At 43.4% G+C, this 21,437-nt stretch overlaps 3 protein-coding genes across 3 annotated transcripts; 1 reads left to right on the top strand and 2 right to left on the bottom strand.

Moving 5' to 3' along the window:
* Positions 1-824: 824 nt before the first annotated feature.
* On the bottom strand, positions 825-1,540 carry mrps28 (mitochondrial ribosomal protein S28). Its single transcript, XM_038288217.1, has one exon. It carries the CDS (start codon positions 1,502-1,504, stop codon positions 986-988), a length of 519 nt encoding a protein of 172 aa, XP_038144145.1. The 5' UTR covers positions 1,505-1,540; the 3' UTR covers positions 825-985.
* A 1,264-nt stretch (positions 1,541-2,804) lies between these two features.
* sde2 (SDE2 telomere maintenance homolog (S. pombe)) lies at positions 2,805-9,839 on the top strand. The gene is made up of 8 exons (XM_038288268.1): positions 2,805-2,960; positions 5,239-5,341; positions 5,422-5,533; positions 5,696-5,865; positions 5,941-6,067; positions 6,145-6,282; positions 8,712-9,333; positions 9,428-9,839. Exons 1-8 carry the CDS (start codon positions 2,853-2,855, stop codon positions 9,629-9,631), a joined length of 1,584 nt encoding a protein of 527 aa, XP_038144196.1. The 5' UTR covers positions 2,805-2,852; the 3' UTR covers positions 9,632-9,839.
* A 63-nt stretch (positions 9,840-9,902) lies between these two features.
* On the bottom strand, positions 9,903-20,876 carry mtif2 (mitochondrial translational initiation factor 2). Its single transcript, XM_038288190.1, has 15 exons — positions 20,796-20,876; positions 20,700-20,751; positions 17,958-18,109; positions 17,687-17,810; positions 17,376-17,547; positions 16,141-16,301; positions 15,890-16,066; positions 15,673-15,812; positions 15,465-15,589; positions 15,196-15,400; positions 14,832-15,084; positions 14,619-14,759; positions 14,159-14,323; positions 11,194-11,334; positions 9,903-10,076 (listed from the first exon to the last, which is right to left on the bottom strand). Exons 1-15 carry the CDS (start codon positions 20,874-20,876, stop codon positions 9,907-9,909), a joined length of 2,259 nt encoding a protein of 752 aa, XP_038144118.1. The 3' UTR covers positions 9,903-9,906.
* Between the last annotated feature and the right edge of the window lie 561 nt (positions 20,877-21,437).

Genomic DNA, 21,437 nt, shown 5'->3' with positions numbered 1-21,437 from the left:
GAGTTAAGTTCTGGGGTCTGACCCCGCTTACACTGAGTGTTCTGTTTCACAAAGCCAGGAAGCAGTTATGCTTAAAGTAAAAGCTATAAATGACTATGAAACATCCCTGCTCAGTAGCAGGGTTTTTGGAAGTATCCATGAGTATTTCCTACTTTTTAATTTGGATCTAAACAAGGAAGTGTTGGAAAGTTTCCTCCTCTGAAATAACCTATTGAGGTTGGATTTGAAAGACTAAAATATCTCCAACAGGTGAATGTGATTAGGGCGCAATTAGATATTTGAATTTTTCCAAAGGAATTAGTCCTCTCAAATCTGCTTTAATAAAGACAGATTTTATCATCACCGGCACTGATTAAGATTCCCATCTGAAGCATGAAACATTGGCAGAAGATGGCTTAGTACACATTACGTCTATGAGAATTACATTAATTGCTGCTTATAAAAATGTAATATAATCAAATATCTGTTATTTAGCTTCTCTAAATGTAGGGGCTTTTTCCTCAAATTTGGTTGGCAAATGTGTATGCTGAACATGAACATGTGTCTTGCAATAAAGAGTTAAATTGAATACTTAAAGTATGTATTTCCTACTAGTAAGAATAGATCAGCAGATCTTTCTTAAACTGGGCTCTTAGATTTACAACAGTTTTGAGTAAAATTATCTGATCTCATCTTTCAAATCTCTAGTATCTGCATTTTAACAATCTATTTTTATTTGATTTTGTGTCAAGCACTTTGAAAACTTTGTATAAACAGCCTATATCTTAATAAAACAGCCTCAGGTGCAGGACAAACATCAGTAAAATTTCTCCAAGAAACAGTTGGTATTTTATATGCCATATTTTTAATCCAGTTGGATTATTTTACAAAATATTTTCAAAACAAACAAGTCATTGACTTTGGGCCCTGGGCCCCCCATCCAGGGCCCCACCACGCCAGTTAGAAAGCTGTTGTTAAGTTCCAGTTCGGGTTTAAGTTACAGTTTTTATTCCTGATTCTGGTTCTGCCCACGTTTCTGGACCTCCCGTCCCTCCAGCGGACCCAACAGAATCCCCTGCGCCTCCAGCAGAGTCGTGTCGGTCTTGGCTCCCAGGAACCGGGCGGTGAGCTCCGGATCCAGGATCTTCAGCCGGACTCTGGAGCCTCGCTGCAGCCGCTCTCCTCCAGCTGCGGGTCTCCGGCAGACGCAGTGAAACTTCCCTCCGTAGTCTATATACAGGTCATCCCGGACCACATGGAAAATCCTCCCGACAACCACATTGTCTCTAATCGGTGCCTCCTTGAACAGCGAGGCGAAGGTCTGTTCCTGTCCGGGGATGGAGCCGCTCTGGTCGCCATCTGCCTCCCGTTGGAGCTCCGCCTGTCGCTGAAAGGCTGCCGCGAAGCCGGACCCAGGCCTGGCTCCGTCATCGCAGTCCGAGCTGAAGGAGGTCCGGATGGAGATGCTTGGCGAGAACCGGACCGCTGACCGGACCCCAAATCTTAGCTTACACAAAGCCGCCATTTTGTCCTCCAACACCGGAAGAGAGGAATTCGCTTTGACTGCCTGTTTGGAACAGCGCCCCCTAATGACGGTGAAGCAAAACATTCTTCTTCTTTAGTTTTTTTTTAATGGATGGCAACCAACTTACGGTGCATTTACCGCCACCTACCAGACTGGAGTGTGGTCATCAATGATGTCAAACTATTTATTATCAACCAGAGTTTGGTTATTAAACAAAGATGGAACATAAATCTTACATAGTTTCATAGACTACCGCCTTGTTTTCTTTTCCAATATCTTTTAATTTTTTTTTTTTGTATTTTTATTTCCTGCTGCTTGTTTCCTCTGAAATATCAATTAATCCCTCCAAAAGCTGAATTTACCAGATTACTTAATGCCTTACCAAAACAATTTGTCAATCACATTAAAAAGATAAAAACATATTATCCAATGACCCCGCAACTTCCCAAGTTATCTATTAATGGAATATTAATCACTGACCAAAAATTCAATAACCACACAATTAGGAACTGTCTAAACAAAACTTTATTCCCTGGGAAAATAAATAAAAATAACATTCTTTGCCAATTTGAGAAAAAAAATCAATTGAACCACTGAGAACGTTTAGTCTAAAACTCCCCATATACCAAAAGCTAAAGAAACTCACTTTAAAATTTAAAACGCAATTTACACCTCAAAGGAAATACAAATAATGTATTTTAATACTGATGACAATAAAAGCTCATTCTGTGAAAGTGATATAGAAACAGCTGACCATGTCTTCTATGAATGCGATCAAATAAAAAATTAGACTTCCTGAATGTATTTCTAGAAATATGGTAACTTTTGGAATATTATTGAAAAACAAAACAATAGAAATCTATTGTAACCTAATTTTGTGCTTAGCAAAATTCTTTATTCATAATCTCAATTCAAGTTATATTTGAAAACTCTTAAATGTATCGAATCATACGAATAGCTGAAATACTGATGGATTTTCCCACCGATGTTCATCAATCCTAACATGAATCCCCTTGTTGCCATGTTAATATTTTTTTCATTATTATGAGCCTCTCTTTTTATTTTTTTATTTTGTTCCTTATCAATAATGCCTTGTACTTCCATTTTTGCAATCTGTCTCTACTATGCCTTCAACAGATTTGTACTTTTGCTATTGCCTTACTTGTTTGTACTTACTTTGTTTAAATAAATATATTTTAAAAAGGTTTGTTTCCTCTGAATATTTTAGAATTTCTGGGTCTGAAAGCACTGTTTTTTACTCCGTCCACCAGGGGGCGCCGATGAAACGTCCTATAAATTCTCACGCCTGCGCAGTCCGCTAACTACCGTTCTACCACACGAAGCCAAGATGGAGGTGTTTGTTGTGGCCCCAAGCATCGGATTCAGATGGTCCAGCTGTGAATTCCCACCTGGTTCCGTGGTCAGAGATGTTCTGGAAAGATTTGTCCCACAGCAAGTGAGTATTTAAAGTTAACCAAACCGAGAGAACTTTGATTTGGAGGCACAATCAGAGCTGGTAGCCAGAGTTAGCAGCTAAGCTAGCGGAGGCTAATGTGGAGAAAATACAACACGTTTAGAATAAAGTGATGGGAACACAGACAGCTCAATTAGACTCTAAATAACTAAGCTGGAATTCCTCCAGAAGACATGAGTGAGCTGCTCAGTAGCATAAAATGAAGCTATACAGAGTTCTGCAAATGAGTTACACCAGGAGTCAGGTCTGTTTACATCTAGAAGTTACAGGACTGTCTGCCTTCGAGCAGCTTTTGATAAGCTCTGGTATTCTTGTCGAGTCAGTTTTCCTTTAGAAGTTCTGCGCATCCTCTCAGAACATTTTGAAATAAACTGAGCTGTACATTGTTGGTAAGTTAAGCAGAGATTTGTAGACAGGGAAGCTAATAGCAGGATACGAAGAGGATCCCTGGGAGCCTGGAGACAGAAACCAGAACTGGGACTGAAGTAGCTGGGTTTGAGATGGGTGCTTTACCTCATCCCAGGTGAGAGTCTTGTTTCATAAAGTGGATTTAATCTGTTCTGAGTAGAGAGCGGTTATCCTGATTCAACTCTATTCAACTCTGTAATATTAGGATTCTTGGTTTTAGAACAGCTGATGCCAGCAAGCTAACTCTGAGTTAATTCAGCTAGGATGAATCCTTATCAATGGACTGCAGTATAAACGATCCGTAATGGCAGCAGGACATAATGAGAGGCTTCAATGTGAGCATTTCTCACTAATGGAAATAATAATATGAAGCTAGAAGGTGATTTTAAGAACATATTTCGCACAAAAACTATACTATTCTTGCAGTAAATCAGATAAGGTCCAGTTATCAGCTGTTAGAGGGAGTTTTTCCTCTCCACTGTCACCACAGGCATGCTTAGTGTGAGGGATTGCTGAAGAGTCAATGAGTCGATGCAGTCAACTGGTTTTCCTTAGATAGAAAACTTTGAATCAATCTGACTGGATGATCTGGTAAACTTTAAAGTGCCTTGAGATGACATGTGTTGTGAATTGGCGCCATAGAAATAAACTGAATTATGTTTAACGTATTTTCACGACTATAAGGCACATATAAACGTCTTTTTTCCCTCAAAATGTGCGGCGCGCCCTATGTGTGTTGTTACTGCGGACGTTGTTGAGACCGCCATGAGAACGTTAAAGGGGGAAGTGTGGGCATAGATTGTGTATAAAAGAACAGGTATGTGCTTTATGCAGAACTCCTCATTTCCTCATTGAGGAGATGATGAAAGAGTGGCTGAGGGAGGTGTATGTAAGGAGACCAGGTGGTTTTTTTCCACGCATCACCATCGCTGTTAATCTGTGACTCCATGCATGCCCATCTCACAGCCGATGTGAAAAACATGGTGAAACACCAGACGCAGAAAGAGCAGCAAAATCGCGTCTGCTGCTTAATTTTTGCTGCTTGTACCAGTTAGTTCTGACGGGCGGCTGAAGCAGCTTTGCTGCAAAAGTGTGTCTGATGCGCGTTGGACAGAGCTACTCTATCCTTTCTTTGCCTTGCAGCTATATCTGCTGTGATCGGTGGGAATACAGTAGTTTTAATGTTTTTAAGTGAGAAAGTCCACCTGAAAACTTAATCATTGCAGTCAGTTCATCCAGATTACCATCCTGCCTTCTAATATTAGTTCTGTCTGGCCGGGTCGCCTCCTCGTGGTTCACCGCAGCAGCTGGTAGGTGTTTCTCATCTAAATAATCTAAACTGCAGGCACCAGGATAATAAAAGTGAACATATTCTGCTGGCAGATTTCTGCATTTTCAGTTAATTTATCCGTCAATAAACTGTTTCAGAGGAGTGATCACAGCGCTCTGTGTCATCAGCGATTGATTAATACTTCGTAATAAATACATGAATAAAGCACAAACGTACTCAGTTTTGCTCTGCTCTATTTTTAAATACGTAGTAGAGGACATGTACCTGTATATAAACCTGCGCCTTATGTGTTAAATACAGTAAAGGCACACATAACTGAGACTGCGCCTTATGGTCGTGAAAATACGGTAACCTGTACCTACTGAATTAGACATTAGTTGGCTTTGTTGTACAAATGCAGTTAATTTTATTAAAGAGCAGAAATGCAGCTAAAAGCTCTGTGACAAACTAAGGTCCCTGCAGGGGTCACACCAAATATAGCAGATTCAGGGGCAGGGCTTATCTCTCTGTCACAAACTGAAAATCTGAAAATGTTTGCTGATCTTTTGTTTTCTCACTCAGGACTTTTATGTCTCCACCAACGGCCACCTGGCCCATCTGGGAGACCATCTGCAGAATGGCGTCGTCTATCACCTTGAGCCACGGCTCTGTGGCGGGAAGGGAGGTCAGTTTCAGGAAGTAGACCTTCCCTGATTGGTGGCTTGGTTGGTTGGTTGAGAGCTCGTGTTTTTATTGGTCCTCCAGGTTTTGGCTCCATGCTCCGAGCTCTGGGAGCTCAGATTGAGAAGACGACCAACAGAGAGGCCTGCAGAGACCTGAGTGGCCGGCGCCTCCGAGATGTCAACCACGAGAAAGAGTAAGCTCCTCCCTTTCCTAACACGGTTCAACCATAGAGGCGCATAGCAAACCGGTTTTATGTCAGGACAGGCCAAAGAGGAGAGTGGCGTCGCTTAAGGTTCTATGTCTATAGTATTGGTTCTGGTTTTGTAACGTATTTCTGGTTGTGTTTGGGCTGCAGGATGGCGGACTGGCTGAAGAAGCAGGCGGAGCGTGAGGCAGAGAAGGAGCAGCGGCGTCTGGAGCGTCTCCAGAGGAAACTAGCTGAGCCCAAACACCAGTTCACCGACCCGGAGTACCAGCGGCAGTGCCACGACCTGAGCGAGAGGCTGGAAGACTCGGTGCTGAAAGGTGACGGTTCAGAACTGATGGGGACCGCTGAGTCCAGCTGCGGCTGTGTGTGACTAAGGTGTGTGTTTGATGCAGGCCTACAGACGTCCTCCAGCGGGCAGGTGAAGGCGGGAGTCTCCTCAGCCGCCAAGAGACCCAGCATGGATCAGAAGGAGGCCCCGACGAAGAAGAAGAGGAAGACCGCCGCTGCAGTCGGGTTCTGGTCAGTGGAGGAGGTTCTACCAGATGGGATGAAAGAAGCCGAACATGATTAGTTATTATCTGTTGTCATGGTTACAGGACTGGTCTGGAGGAGCTTGTGAGCTCAGAGGATGATGAGGAGGAGGATGATGATGACGGGTCCCCAGGTAGCAGCAGAGGAGCAGCGGTTACCATGATGATCCAAAGGGACAAGGTGGAGGCTGGATCCAGCAGCAGGTACTTTGGACACACCTGTCCTCTGCATGGCAGAACCAGGCCTGCTGGTGCTGAAACGGTTCAGGGATGGCTTCAGGACCGGGTTCTGTTGAACCCATCGTAGTTATCATAGCAGAACCGGTAGCATCACGAGCCTCGTCAGAACCTATTGGGATCTGGGCTGAAACAGACGCCTTCATTCTGCCAGTTTCATCGGATTTAATCTAGAACTGATGTGCTAGATCAGGGTAACCAATTAAACATCAGCAGGGTCCGAATAAAGAAAATCAACCAGTAAAGGTCCAGAGACATTTTTAATTATAATCCATTACTTTAAAAGAATTTAACACTGAAATAAAATGAGCTGTTTATGCATCGCGTTATACATTTAATTTAAAAAAAATATATATATATAATAAAAAAGAAATGGACATTTTTTCCTTTTTAAAAACCTAAAGTGTTTTTTTTAATGTAGAGAACAACAATCGTTCAGTTTGGTATATAGACAATTTCCTGATTCACATCTTTTATAAAACACCTGAACTGACATTTTGTTGTTTTTCTTTCTTTTTTCTGGCTTAATGTTGGCAGTGGGCTTTAGGCTGCCCTGCCAGGCTTTAAACCTGGGTTTGAATGGAGACAAAGACATTCTAGAGCACACATTAAAGTGCTCATTTTGAGCCTGGATCCATATTTATTTTTGATTCTCTTCATGGTGAAGAATCCTGCTTCACAGCAGCAGGTTGAGCCAAACATCCTTTAAATGTGCAGGGTCATCTTTAAGCATGCCATCTCACTTTCCTGTCACCAGTTCTGGAGGGCTTTACCATATTAACAGGAGAAGCAGCGCAAGTGAAGTTAGACACTGCCGTTGGACAACATGCAGTAATTTAATCGTGTTTTAAATCGGGTTGGATCCGGATTAGCCAGCAGGTGGATCCGGACGTGGTCCGCTAACCTGTGACCTCTGTTCTGGATAAAATCAGACAGCTGAACCCATGTATAAAAAGTCTTATCTAGATAAAAACTGTCCAAGACTGATCAGTGAGTGAAACCAGGAAATTATATCATTGACTCTTTTCTTGCAACTTATGGTCAAACTGGTCTTAAACTGGTCCAGTTAAAGTTTCTTTGTTTAAAACAAACAGCAGTTTAAAGGAATAGTACACCCAAAACATGATTAGCCTTCATTTTCTACTCACCCCCATGCTGAACAACACTCTGGAGTACTTTTTTTATATCTCAAATGCATCTGGAGATCTGCGAGGCTTCTTGCTGTCTGCTGACATTCAGATAATGGAGGTCTATGGTGCCCGAGGCAGAAAGGTCCATAAAAGTCCACAAAAACGTGTCAATATTCCTCCATACTGCTCGTCCAATGTATTCCAAGTGTCCTGAGTGGGTAGCATCCAGAATTTACTCGAAACGAAGTCATTTAGAATGTTTTTAGAGCATAAACAGTAGTGTATAGTATTTCCTAAAAGCGTGTTCACGAGTCTACGGAAACCGCGGCAGACCAAACCAGATGAAAGTGCGCATTCAGCTCGGCAAAGAACTCATGCTCTTCCTCAACACTGAAGTCCTCAGACATTTTTCTTTCGTTGTTTCTTTCTTTGCACAGGTAAACAGCAATTTCTTCTTCTACGCTTGCATTATCAGCAGAGCAGACGCTGAATGCGCACTTTCATCTGGTTTGGTCTGCCGGCTTCCGTAGCGTCCTGAACGCGCAGGCGCGCGCTTTCAGGAAATACTATACACTATTTATGCTCTAAAAACATTCTAAATGACTTCGTTTCGAGTAAATTCTGGATGCTACCCACTCAGGACACTTGGAATACATTGGACGAGCAGTATGGAGGAATATTGACACGTTTTTGTGGACTTTTATGGACCTTTCTGCCTCGGGCGCCATAGACCTCCATTATTTGAATGTCAGCAGACAGCAAGAAGCCTCCCAGATCTCCAGATGCATTTGAGATATCAAAAAAGTACTCCAGAGTGTTGTTCACCATGGGGGTGAGTAGAAAATGAAGGCTGGGTGTACTATTCCTTTAATCTGCTGTAAATTAAATCAACCACATAAAAAAATCCAGAGCGAACAAATTTATACATTTGAACTGAAAATAAGTTTCTTGTCAGCATAAAATGTAAGAATCTTTATCATTTATAAAAAGCCCTTTAAAACCCTAAAATGCCAGTGTTAAATATAATGGATATATTGTATCCATTTTGTATATTGCTCCTTTTTTTTTTTTTTTTTTTTCATACCTATAGAACAATATATAAACTAATGTTTTATTTCATGTCAGTCAGATTAGCTTAAAGAATGGGAGAATATGGGGCATCTGAAATTTAATCACTTAAAAAAAAAAATATATAAACCCATCAGAATCAAACTGTTCTGCATCCAGGCTTGGGTTCAATAACGAGATCCTCGTTGTCTCTTCCAGCTCATCTGACTGCAGCTCCTCCTCAGGCAGAACATCAGTAGACCAGAACAACCGACCCTCAACCGAACCGGCCTCTGCCGAGGAGCAGAAACCGGGCCCCGCCACAGAACCGGCCTCTGCCGAGGAGCAGAAACCGGGCCCCGCCACAGAACCGGCCTCTGCCGAGGAGCAGAAACCGGGCCCCGCCACAGAACCGGCCTCTGCCGAGGAGCAGAAACCGGGCCCCGCCACAGAACCGGCCTCTGCCGAGGAGCAGAAACCGGGCCCCGCCACAGAACCGGCCTCTGCCGAGGAGCAGAAACCGGGCCCCGCCACAGAACCGGCCTCTGCCGAGGAGCAGAAACCGGGCCCCGCCACAGAACCGGCCTCTGCCGAGGAGCAGAAACCGGGCCCCGCCACAGAACCGGCCTCTGCCGAGGAGCAGAAACCGGGCCCCGCCTCAGAACCGGCAGTGGCAGAGGAGCAAAAACCGGGTCCCGCATCAGAACCGGCAGTGGCAGAGGAGCAAAAACTGGGTCCTGCATCAGAACCGGCAGAGGAGGAGAAACCGGGTTCTGCATCAGAACCGACCATTGCAGAGGAGCAGAACCGTTGTGTACAGTCCAGCGGGGAACCACAACAGGTCAGAAACTAGAATTAAAAGTGTAGAGGAATTACTATTAACGGAATTTTTAGGTTCTGACAGGTTCTGTATGTCCTGTGTTCTGTCCCAACAGCTGGACCTGTCTTCAGTGGAATCGGTCCAGCAGCTGGAGTCTCTGGGTCTGGACGTCCTGAAGGAGGAACTTGTACGGCGTGGGCTAAAGTGTGGGGGAACGCTGTCGGAGCGCGCTGCCCGTCTCTTCTCCGTCAGAGGGCTGAGTCCCGATCAGATTGACCCGGCGCTGCTCGCCAAACCCACCAAGGCCAACAAGAAGTAAAGGAACGATTTGCCATTTTTATCACATGTTAAAGAGACCAAAAGATTCAGCTGAGAAGGACCGGGAGTTCTGGACTGGAAGTTCCCAGGTCCAGAGCTTCCTGTCGGGAATGAAGCTGCATGGCTCCAAAGATCCAATATTGGAACAGATTTATTGATGCATCAACATGTGACATCACTGTTTTCATTAAAGTCCAATTTTGAATATTCCTGGAGTCTATTCATTCGAGTCTCATGTTCTTATCTGGACCTCAGAACTGTCGGAGTCCGATCCGGTCAGAACCCCGGGTCCCAGGAAGTGACCTGGGGAACATCCAGCTCCTCAAAGCACTCGATGACATCACTGGCTTTGAAGTCCACGTCACCGTCTGTTGATACGCCGCACTCCATCCCCGTCTTCACTGTCTGAACGTCGTCCTTGTGGTGCTTCAGCGCCGATATAGAACCTGCAGCAGAATCAGAACCTAAGAGTTAGAATCTGCACAGCTCAGGTGTTAGATGTATGGATCTAGATTATGGTTGCATTAGCTGCTCAGTATGGAGCTCAGAATTTCTCTCTAGATAAACTAGATGTTTATTTTGAATGATAAAAAAAAAGATGCTGCAGCACCTGGAAATGAACATTTTTACCATAAAATCTTCCTAAGCCTCTAGAATGTAAATCACAGCCAATGTCTGCATCCTTTAATTTACATATTTCTGGTTCTGATGGAGAATTAGATCTAGAAGGTGAAAGTTTTCTCATCTTTACCAGGAATTCCAGGACTGCTGTTCATTTAGCTATGGTGCAGTGCAGCCAGTGGCCTGTAGGGGGAGATAAACCTGGAAGTTTCAGGTTCACCTGGTAAATCCTTAATATTTTCACTCCCTCGCTGAAAGCACCATCTGTTCAGGAACTAAATTAAAAAAATTAATTTCTGTTATTTTAGAAACTCCTTCCATATATTCATTAGAGGTCTCATTTACCTTGCCCCCCTGGAAACCAGCCTGTGTCCAAATGTCTCCCAGCACAGAGCCCCCAATTCAGAATGTCATATTAAATTTAATTTCATAACAGTTCATTCACTTTCAGTGTGTGTATATATATATATATATATATATATATATATATATTCTTCTATGGTTTTGTGTCTTTATTTTTAATATCTGATTGGAGAGTATGAAGGCAAAGGTTCCTGTGCGTCCAGAATAAGGCCCCCCTGCTCACCACTAATCATTTTATCTTAAATTTGGTGCCATGCTGTGGGGAGAGTTTTAACCCATTTATGGGCCACTGTCACAACAAATCCCATGGTGCTTTGCGAGGAAAGATATAAAGCATTCCGGGATCCATCTGCTCATCTATTGACTGTGGATGATCACTGCTTTTCAAGGTGCATTGTGGGAAATCTCAGGTCCACCACCTTTTACATCTACTAGACGTTCAGACACTAACTCAAAATGGTGTAACCACTATACAGTGCTCTATATAATGATCTGGGCGGACGTTTGGTCACAGCCACAGACTGAGGGCAATGACATTCACCCAGTCAGACTAAGAACAGCAGTTTCTGTCTCACTCACCCTCCCACACTGTATCCTTTCCTCGGATCAGCCTGAATTTCAGGCGTCGGTCCAGTTGGCCCTTCTGGACCCGGCAGCCAGCTACCGGAACCTTCTTCTTCCCCACAGAGACATCAAAGATGGCGAGGACCGTCGCCTCACCTGCAGCAGAGGACCGAGACAAGGGATAGGAGCTGATTTGCATCAAATCATCTATATCTTTACCAAATCTTGAGCCTCAGAAGCAACCGGGCCCTGAGCTGAAACGGTTCTGATGTTTGGATGAGAGCTGCAGGTCACAGCTTTAATGAGCGGCCCGACAGAACCTCTTCATCTGTCTACTTTGAAGACAGCTTCACCTTGCAAGGATGTCATAACATTTGACAAAACCCTGTGAATTGACTTTTTCAGTAAAGAGAAGACTCTGCTAACAAGGTCGAAGTTTTCTTCACAATTGAAAACAATAACGGTTCCTTCGAAAAGAAAAGTTCTACCGAGTCCAGAGGTAGAAAAATGTTCTGCTGAAAAGGGAACGATTCTCCAAAAAAATTTGACCTAAAAAGTTTTTTTGAAAAAGTGAACTGTTTAGGTGTAAAAATTTCTTCATAAATGAAGTAAAATTCTCCTTATAAAATCAGGGTTCTCTTGACAAGATGAAGGTTCTGCTAACAAGGTAAATTTTCTCTTCACTCCTGACAAAGAAAAATGGTCTCCTAAAAGCAGGGGCGGATCTAGAAAAATATTTATGGGGTGGCGAGAGGGGGGCAGGAATTTTTGAGGGGTGGCAACATATGGTATTTGTTTACACTGAATTTAATCACAGTTATCACAGTTTGGTGAGAATATTATGTACAGTAAGTGTTTCATGTGAAGCAGTTCATATTAGAAATACATCGTACAATGTGATCTCACCTAATAGGAGATAGAAGAATGATAACACTACTTCTAGAGGGGCCTTATGACAGGAAAGGTATTAAGGTAAGACACAGGTGCTGAGTCGCAGATGTGTGAGATTGACTGTCAGAGAGGCAGCTTTGCAGCATTTGCACAAGAAGAAACTATAGAAAGAAAAAGTTACCCATCAGAGATCTATGGACTGAGCTGGAATAAAGTGAGCATAAATACACAGTAGAAATAAATGGGTCAAGTCACCAAACAAGGTACCAGACATCTATGTAATGTTTACTCTGAACACACATTTACCCCATTTGTTCCTCAGTAACTTGACATACAGCAGTTAAGGCAACATGAAAGGGACATTTCATGCATGTAGATATGCTGTAGATAGAGCTCTTGTATCAATAAATCAACAAAAAGGCAGGTACTGTATGTTACCTCCAAAACTCCACAAATCTGAAAAGAAGCAACATAAAAATAAATTTTGCTTCCAATCTGTAAAAGTACAAAACATTTTGTGAGTAGGTTCATACAGGTCATTTCTGGATAGTTTCATACTATATATAAAAAAAAAAAAGAAACACTGCTTCGTATTAAGCAGGATTTACACCTGTATCACATTTTTAAATTTACTTTTAACACTTTTGGTTTTATTAAAGGAAATATCAGATTTTCTCAGGTGCCAAAACAAAATGTAACAGCTCTGTAAAGGCTCACCAGAGACCATAACATAAAGTTAACATGACTATAACAGCTGAATGCAGCGATTTCCATGTTGCTCAGCAAAACGCTTCACAAATTTATTTAGATCAAATGCCTTTGTGCGTTTTGATTTGAGTTTAACCAAACTTGATCGTCTCTTTTCTGTCATAGTTGACCGCAAATATGTCTTTATGAGCCTGAAACGTCAGGCCTAACTAACATCAAAGATAGAGAAATAACGTTCTGCAACCTGATTTTTATCATCTCAATATCAGCATTGCAGTTATGCTAGCATCATTGTGCTTTCATTATGATTTAATTTCTCCATAGATAGTTAATCAGTTTTTACCTGTTTCATCCCGTGTCTCCTCTCCTCATCACCCCTGGATCCCTCGCTTTGCCCCGCTCGGTTTTCAAAACTAATCAGTCTTAGTCGCTCTCGCGTCATCTCGTGCTGCATTCACTGCAGTCCGACATTGGAAATTAGAGGTCGCAATTCTCAAATTATCCATAATAATAATAATTTATAAGCCTCGCCACCCCTACAGCCAACTGGGGTGGCAGCAGGGGTGGCAAGGCTGTCATTTAGGGTGGCAATTGCCACCCTATGCCACCCCAGTAGATCCGCCTATGCCTAAAAGGGTTCTTAAAAAAAATAAAAGGTTCTTCTGACAAAATCAAGGTTTTTGCGATGAGGAAAAACTGGTTCTTGTCACTAAGAAACGGCCACTGACACCGCGTCCCCGGGACGGGCTGTACTGAAACTGAATTTCTTTTGTGGATTAATAAAATATAAATAAATTTAATTGAAGTCTAAATAAATTTACGTTCTTCTGACAAAAGTAATGTTTTCTTGACAAGCAACATGATCTCTCACAGAGCGAAGGTTCTTTCTAAAAATCAAAGATTTTGCATAAAAAATAAAGAGTGTCCTGATGTTATCAAAGTTCTCCTGACAAAAATCAAGGTTCTTGTGGCAAAATAAAATCCCTTCTGTCACGATCAAGTTTCTACGGAAGAGGATCAGGGCCAGTGGGAAAAAAAAAAAAAGTTAACTGATTTTTAAATTTTATTTCAGTTTAGTATGGGGAAAAAGTCAGAATTCTGAGAAAAAAGTCAGAATTCTGACTTTTTTCCAATACTAAATTGAAATAAAATTTTAAAATCAGTAAACTTTTTTTTTTTTCAGTGGCCCTAATCCTCTTCTGTAAGTTTCAACTGAATCCTGACAAAGAAAGAAGTTCGTCTGATCAGAATGGTTGAATCAAAATTATTAAACCTGGGAAAAAAAAAAAAAAAAAAAAAAATCAGTCAACAGAACGAAGATCCTGAGGATGGTTCTGATAAACCAAACCTGTGGGCCCGTCTAAGTCCCGTCCAAACTCACCCACGCTGTTCTGGGTAACGCAGGCCGGCAGCTTGCTGCTCAGCTCGTCCTTCAGCTGATCAATCAGTTTGTAGATGACGGAGTGCAGCTGCAGTGGGACGCCCTTCTTCGCCGCCAGCTGCTGGATGGAGCGGCTCGCCGCCACGTTGAACCCGTAGATAGAACCTGAGGGAGAGGAGGAAACCTTCAACCGGTTCTGACCCAGCAGGAAAAAAGGTCTGCTGTGAGCAGAACCCCACAGCCTCCACTCCTGAAAACATGTTGCCTCATTCACTAAACTCGAGGTGCTGGATCATTTTTGGACCGGTTACCATGGCAACATCAGATAACCAACAGGTCTGGAACTCAGAACCAGCTTCTTCATCCTGCATTCCAGCTTCACACATCAAGCTTTTAACATGAAATCCAAGAGAATCCGTCTCCATCAGAACCCGACGGGAGCGCCCCCTGCTGTCCATACCTCCAAACATCTCCGCCATGTTGACGTCGTTCTCAGAGATATCTCCGATGCCGAAGTGGACCACCTCCAGCTGGCACTGCTCCTGGGCGTCATAGCCGTCCAGGATGTTGAGCAGCGCCTCGACCGACCCATCCACATCACCTGCAGATCAGAGGGACTCGCTGAGTGATGTCACAGTGGGTGGAGCCTGCCAGAGACAAGACGCCTCCCTACCTTTGATGATGAGCGGCAAGCTGAGCTCGTCGCTCTCCGTCCTCTCGCTGGGCCTCATAGAGAAGCGGGTCTTGTTGGCCCGGTACAGAGCGGCCTTCCTCTGCCGCCAGCTCAGGTGGGCAAGCCCCTCCCGCTCCCGTCGGTATTCCTCCAGGTGGAGCTTCTGCTTCAGCTCAATGGCGCTCTGCTCCTCAAGGAGCTTCTGCTGCTCCTCCTCGTGACTCCTCCACTCCACCACCTCTCTGGCTCGCTGCTGCAGAAGCAGAGAAACTACAGGCTTTTATTGCAGCGGTCTCAGATAGGAAGCAACCATGACTCTCTACATCTGGAGGACAGGAAGTCCTGCTCTGTTTCTGGGCCTCACCTCAGACTCCACCTCCAGGATGGTCTCCCCGGCGGATGGCAGCTCCTTCCAGCCGACCACCTGCACCGCCGTACTCGGTGCAGCCTCCGCCAGAGCCTGCCCGTTCTCATCAAACAGGAAGCGCACTTTGGCCCAACACTTCCCGGCGACCAGGACGCAACCTCGCCTCAGCGTGCCCCTCTGGACGATGGCAGTCGTTAGCGGTCTGAGGAGACAGCGGGTTAAAGCGGGTCCAGCAGAGCGGTTAGTGCCGGATCTGGAGGACTCACCCTTTGCCTTTGTCCGTTCGACTCTCGATGACGACTGCCTCCACCGGACCGCTCGGGTCAGCCTTCAGCTCCAGAACCTCCGCCAACGCCACCGTGGCCTCGGCCAGGGCTAGCAGGTTGTCGCCCTAGTAACGGTAACATCATCAGAGGTTACTGTGGTCAGGAACCAGATCCCGGCTGAGCCGAGGTCCTGTTTGTGTCAGTTCACCTTCACAGCAGAGATGTGGATGGCCTGGACGTCTCCTCCAAACTCCTCGCAGATGACATCATGAGCCAGCAGCTCCTGTTTGACCCGCTGAGGGTCGGCCTGAGGTTTATCACACTTGTTAACCGCCACGATGATAGGCACTAATGGACGGAGCGCAGGAAGGAACATCAGAATCCGTTCTCCTTTCACTTCACCGCCGCACACGCTCAGCTCCTACCTTTGGCTTTCCTGGCATGCTGGATGGACTCGACCGTCTGGTTCATGACACCGTCGTCTGCCGCCACCACCAGGATGATTATGTCGGTGGCGTTGGCTCCGCGGGCTCTCATGGAGGAGAAGGCGGCATGGCCCGGCGTGTCCAGGAATGTGATCTTCTCCCCCGTAGGCAGCTGGACTGGGAGGAAAAAAAACAGCCGGTCAGACCTGTGACTGCAATCGTTCTGGGTAACCGGTCGTCCAGGAATTTACCGAGGAAGGCTCCGATGTGCTGCGTGATTCCTCCCGCCTCCGTGGAGACGATCTGGCTCTTTCTCAGGCTGTCCAGGAGCGTGGTCTTCCCGTGGTCCACGTGACCCATGATGGTGACCACCGGGGGGCGGCTCACCAGCTGCGCCGGGTCGGCCGGAGGTCTAGAGGGTCACAGCAGATATGGGTTCAGTTAGACTGACGTCAAATTAAATAGCATCGGCCTTAAAAGAAAAAAAAATAATAACTGCATCTGTTATCTAGTCTGAAGTCGCTAGTTCTGCAAGGTTTCCTGGTTCATCTGGTGTCTAAAGGGAGGAGAGCTGGACTTGGATCAGTCAGAATAAATTAAAGTCTTGACGGGAAGATCCCTGAACCAGAGATAAAAACAAAACCAGACGAAGTTTTGGAACATTTTACAAGACTTTGTTGAAAATCTAAGCCCTATATCAGGAGTTGTAAAGCTGTTCGCTCCCAAAAATGCGTATTTTGACTAGAAGCTCGGAATAGCAAAGATGAAGAAGACGAGGAACACAGAACAAAATGTTTTACAGATGAACCAACCTGTCCAGGGATTATAGCTGGAGATTAACAATCTTGCTACAACCTGACCACTGCATCTTCCCTTTTGTTTAAAAGGTCAGTTAAACGTTCTACATTCTTCCTGTTTGAAATAAAAATACACTTAAACCAACCATATATAGAGCAGACGAATAATACTTTAGGTAGATTATAATATACTTAAAATCGTAAGTTGGTTCTTTACTATCTTAGCCCTCATTAAGAGTCATTCTACAGGGTCCAAAGAGCCACGAACAGTTTCAGAACCACATGTGGACGTTTCTTTGTTTAACTGCTTAAAGGTTGGAGTGGTGGTAGAGACTTGGGGGGGTGCAAAAACTCCCGTAAACAAAAAGGGGAGGGGTCAGTAAGAAAAGTTTGGGTGCAGCATTCAGCAGCCATGCCTTGAGATCACGTGAAGGAGAACCTTTTTTTGCATCCTTTCTTGTTTAATTCTAGAAATGTAAAAAAAAAAAAAAAAACACCGGATTTTTTATTTATTTTTTTTTTTTGAATAGCGACCTGTGTGGCATTTGCTATTATTTTCTCATCCTATCAAGTAAATGAAGGAACAAGAACCATATCGAACAGTGCATCTCTAGATTACACCCATACTGTGACTTGTGGGAAAATCTCTTCAGAACCGGTATGTCTGCTGCGGCCAGATCTGCTGGTACCTCCTTAGGGCGTCTCTATTGGGTCGCTCTCTGCTCTCGCTGAGTTTGGCCCATCTAAACTTCATCCCAGACCTGGTCACCACCTCTTTAATCCACTTCTCCTCCAGAACAGAGTCTGGCTTCAGGGAGTCCAGGTCCATAGAGGTGTTGAGCAGAGCCTCTAAAACGTGATCTGGAGGAGAACAGAACCACCAGTCGGCACAAACCCACTTGGAAACAATCTTGCAGTTTGTTCAATTAGATTCAGTTTATTTATATAGAGCCAATTCACAACACCTGTCATCTGAAAGCACTTATCTACAGGTTCTCACCAAAGTCTTTGTTCATGGCTGCTGCTAGCGCTGCCGCCGTCATTCCCTGTCTGATCTCCACTTCCTGTTTGTCCACTTTGGGCTTTGGGTTCTGCTTCTTGGGGTCCTTCCTCTGACCTTTCACCTGGAGAAAATTATTTAAGAGTCCATGTCTTTATTTCAGCCCAGAACAACACTCAAATCGCTGAGGTTAGAACCTTCAATCAAAACCACTAACAAATAAACAGCCAGCAGGAAAACGCTCCTGTTTGTTTCAGATCCTCAGACTTACCTGTTTGGAGGCAAACCTTCTGCTCTGTGTCCAGGTGAGAAGGGGGGCGGAGCTCCGGGAAGGACAGAGGAGCAGATGCATGTCTGTGTGGGACAGCAGCCTTGCTCCCCGCATCACTGATGACATCACATTCATGGCTGTAGTGGGAACAACTGGAGGAAACAAACAGTTCAGAGTAAAATTCAGCTCTGAAATAACAGAAACACTCATGATTGAGACCAGCTGATCACAGGGAAACTGGTGAAAAAGTTCCCAAATAGCAGCTCCTGGCGATAAAACAAAGAAGAACTGCTAAAAGATTCAGCCTAAATGACACCAATTATGTTTAGTTTAATCAGCACTATCAGGTAATATATATTGTGACTGATAATCCAGCATTCAAGCCAAAACTGCTCATAAGACACAAACTAAGATACCGGATAGATATTTGAGGAGCTCTTGTTTAATCGACGCCCACTGGTGTGATTGATTCATTTGAAATTACCCCCCGAACCTAAAATTTGACTTTTTCTGAACGGAGTTCTGTTCTTTTGCTACTCAAAATGCTGTCAGGAAATCACCACACCGCCGCAAAATTTCCGTAGCCTGCTCGCGCTCCGAGTCTCACCTGAGACAAGTCAGCTCTTCACCTCATCCTGCGTCAGAGAAGTGGGGAACAGTCTCACCGTGAAATTCGGCTGCTACAGGGAGCCGCCATGACAGTTAGCTAACGCCTGATATCAATATCAAGATTAGCACCCCCTGCTGGTGTGGAGGAGCATGAACATACACCCCATATAATCTATGCATCGACAGCTGTTGCTTAAGAGCGCCCACGTGGTTTTAGTCATGGATATCTATGGTTTTAGTGGCGCCATCTTGGGGCGGTCGACAGCTCCGCTCACTTTAATGGGTAATCAATTTTAATAAACTTTACTCGCTGAATATTTAATTAATTGACACGTTTTGGTTTGTTTTTGCTGAAAACAAACAAATGGTTCATTGCATTTAAATATTATTAGTGGGGTTAGGAATAATTGAATATTCCGATAGGATGTATGCATGTTGCAAAGCACAGCCGCTCACACATTTTTATCATTTTTATTATTATATAAAAAAAAACACATTAATACAGTTATACACAAATATATACATACACATATCTCTTACCTTATACATATATACATGTATGTATACATATATCAATATATCTCCATATAAGTATCTCTCTGTTATTATCTATGAGAATAATTCTGAGAATAAAGTCAGAATTATAAGTTTAGTGTCCGATTTCTTAGATTACGGTCAGAATTAGAAAATTAAAGTGGGAATTAGTCAGAATGCTGAGATTAAAGTCAGAAATAATAATTTTTTGTTTTATTGAGTGGCTGTTTTTTCGTTTTTGTTTTTTTAATGGTCATAATCTTCTTCTAAACAAAAGTAACATATCAATGACTTGATATTTCACCGATTAGTTCCTTAAAAAGTCTAAAAATTAAAGTTAAAATTGATATTGACCAATTGAAGACCAATTTAATACTCCAATATTTGTGCCAGACTTTATATCTCAAACCATTTTTACTAATCCATTTTGCATTCGGTTTTACAGAAATCTGGCCTGCTAAGTAGCACAGCTCAGCTGCCTTGCAGTTTGCATGTTCTCTCTAAGCATGTGTGGGTTCTCTCTGGATACTCCGGCTTCCACCCATGGTCCAAAAACATGACTGTTAAGTCAATTGGTTTCTCTAAATTCTCCTTAGGTGTGAATGGTTGTTTGTCCTGTTTGTCTCTGTGCTGCCCTGCGATGGAATGGAGACCTGTCCAGTGCGCATTCAGCGTCTGCTCTGCCGATAATGCAAGCGTAGAAGAAGAAATGTGCTGTTTACCTGTGCAAAGAAAGAAACAACGAAAGATGATGTCTGAGGACTTCAGAGTTGAGGAAGAGCATGAGTTCTTTGCCGAGCTGAATGCGCACTTTCATCTGGTTTGGTCTGCCGCGGTTTCCGTAGACTCATGAACTCGCAGGCGCGCGCTTTTAGGAAATCCTATACACTACTGTTTATGCTCTAAAAACATTCTAAATGACTTCGTTTCGAGTAAATTCTGGATGCTACCCACTCAGGACACTTGGAATACATTGGACGAGCAGTATGGAGGAATATTGACACATTTTTTGTGGACTTTTATGGACCTTTCTGCCTCGGGCGCCATAGACCTCCATTATTTGAATGTCAGCAGACAGCAAGAAGCCTCCCAGATCTCCAGATGCATTTGAGATATCAAAAAAGTACTCCAGAGTGTTGTTCAGCATGGGGGGGAGTAGAAAATGAAGGCTAATCATGTTTTGGGTGTACTATTCCTTTAAATTAAGTGTATTCACCCTTAATTTAAGTAGGTAAATTAGATAGTTTGCCAATGGAATGAGTAATTTTACTCTTAAAATAAGATAATTAGATAAAATGCTCTTGAAATAAGACAATGCAATTGGGTTTTCTTATTTTAAGTGTAAATTGTCTTGTTCCACTGGCAAAATGTCTCTTTTACCTCTTCAATCCAAGAACAAATGCACTTATTTTAAGTAAAAATTACTTATCTAGATTTAGATTTTTTGCAGTGTAACTGAGTCAGATAAGACAAAAAAAACAAAAACACTTTCTTTGTCTCTTCCCTCTGGACATTTTCAGACCCGATTTCAGTTTTTGTCAGTAAATACGACACCAGCTGAGATAAATAAAGAAAAAAAATCCAGTGTGATTGACTCACCTGTTGTCTCAGCTGATCTGTTGTCTTTCAGGTTGACCTGTAACTCCGCCCCCTGGTTCAGAAGTCAGAGGCTGGCAGGCAGCATGGTTCCTTTACCCACACCATCAGCTGTCTGAACTTATACCTCAGGTCTACCTGTGGAACCTGGATCTCCGCCTGAGATGTATGTATATTCATCTGATCAGGGATAAGAAATACGATTCTGGCTCTAGAACCTGTCATTGAAACTTGTAGCCAAAGGCTTTCAGACGTCATGAAATGATTTCCTCCAATACTTCATTTGTAACAGACACACAAAGAAAGGCTCATCTAACAGGTTTATTGATTTGCATCTATCTATCCTAAATTAAAAGGTTCCCATATTAGTCCTTTCTGGTTTCTTCAGTTCTTCTGGGATAATCAGGAAGCATGAAGGTGAACAGATGAACAGCAGGCTGATTTTAAATTGACCATAAACACATCTTTGTTCTTTAAACTGTTTCCAGGTTACAGTTTTAACAACTCATTAAGGAACAAAGAGCTGATCCTCCAGGTTAACTTTCAGAACATCTTTTAAAGAGGTATTGGATCTGAGCCGCTCACAGAGCCGGACTGAAGCGGTGCTACATGAGGTGGTTTGGATCAGACATTTTATTCTTCACAGTTAAAAACAGACAGATTCACCCTGCTGTTATAAATCAGTCTCATTTTCACATGAACAACTTCAAGTGTTTCTCTTTTTTTCCCTTTAAATCTTCA

This window comes from Cyprinodon tularosa, unplaced genomic scaffold (genome assembly GCF_016077235.1).
Source record: "Cyprinodon tularosa strain WSP-4 unplaced genomic scaffold, ASM1607723v1 ctg25, whole genome shotgun sequence".
NCBI lineage: Eukaryota > Metazoa > Chordata > Actinopteri > Cyprinodontiformes > Cyprinodontidae > Cyprinodon > Cyprinodon tularosa.
The sequence above is the reverse complement of the archived record's forward strand: the minus strand, read 5'-3'. Positions and strand labels throughout refer to the sequence as shown.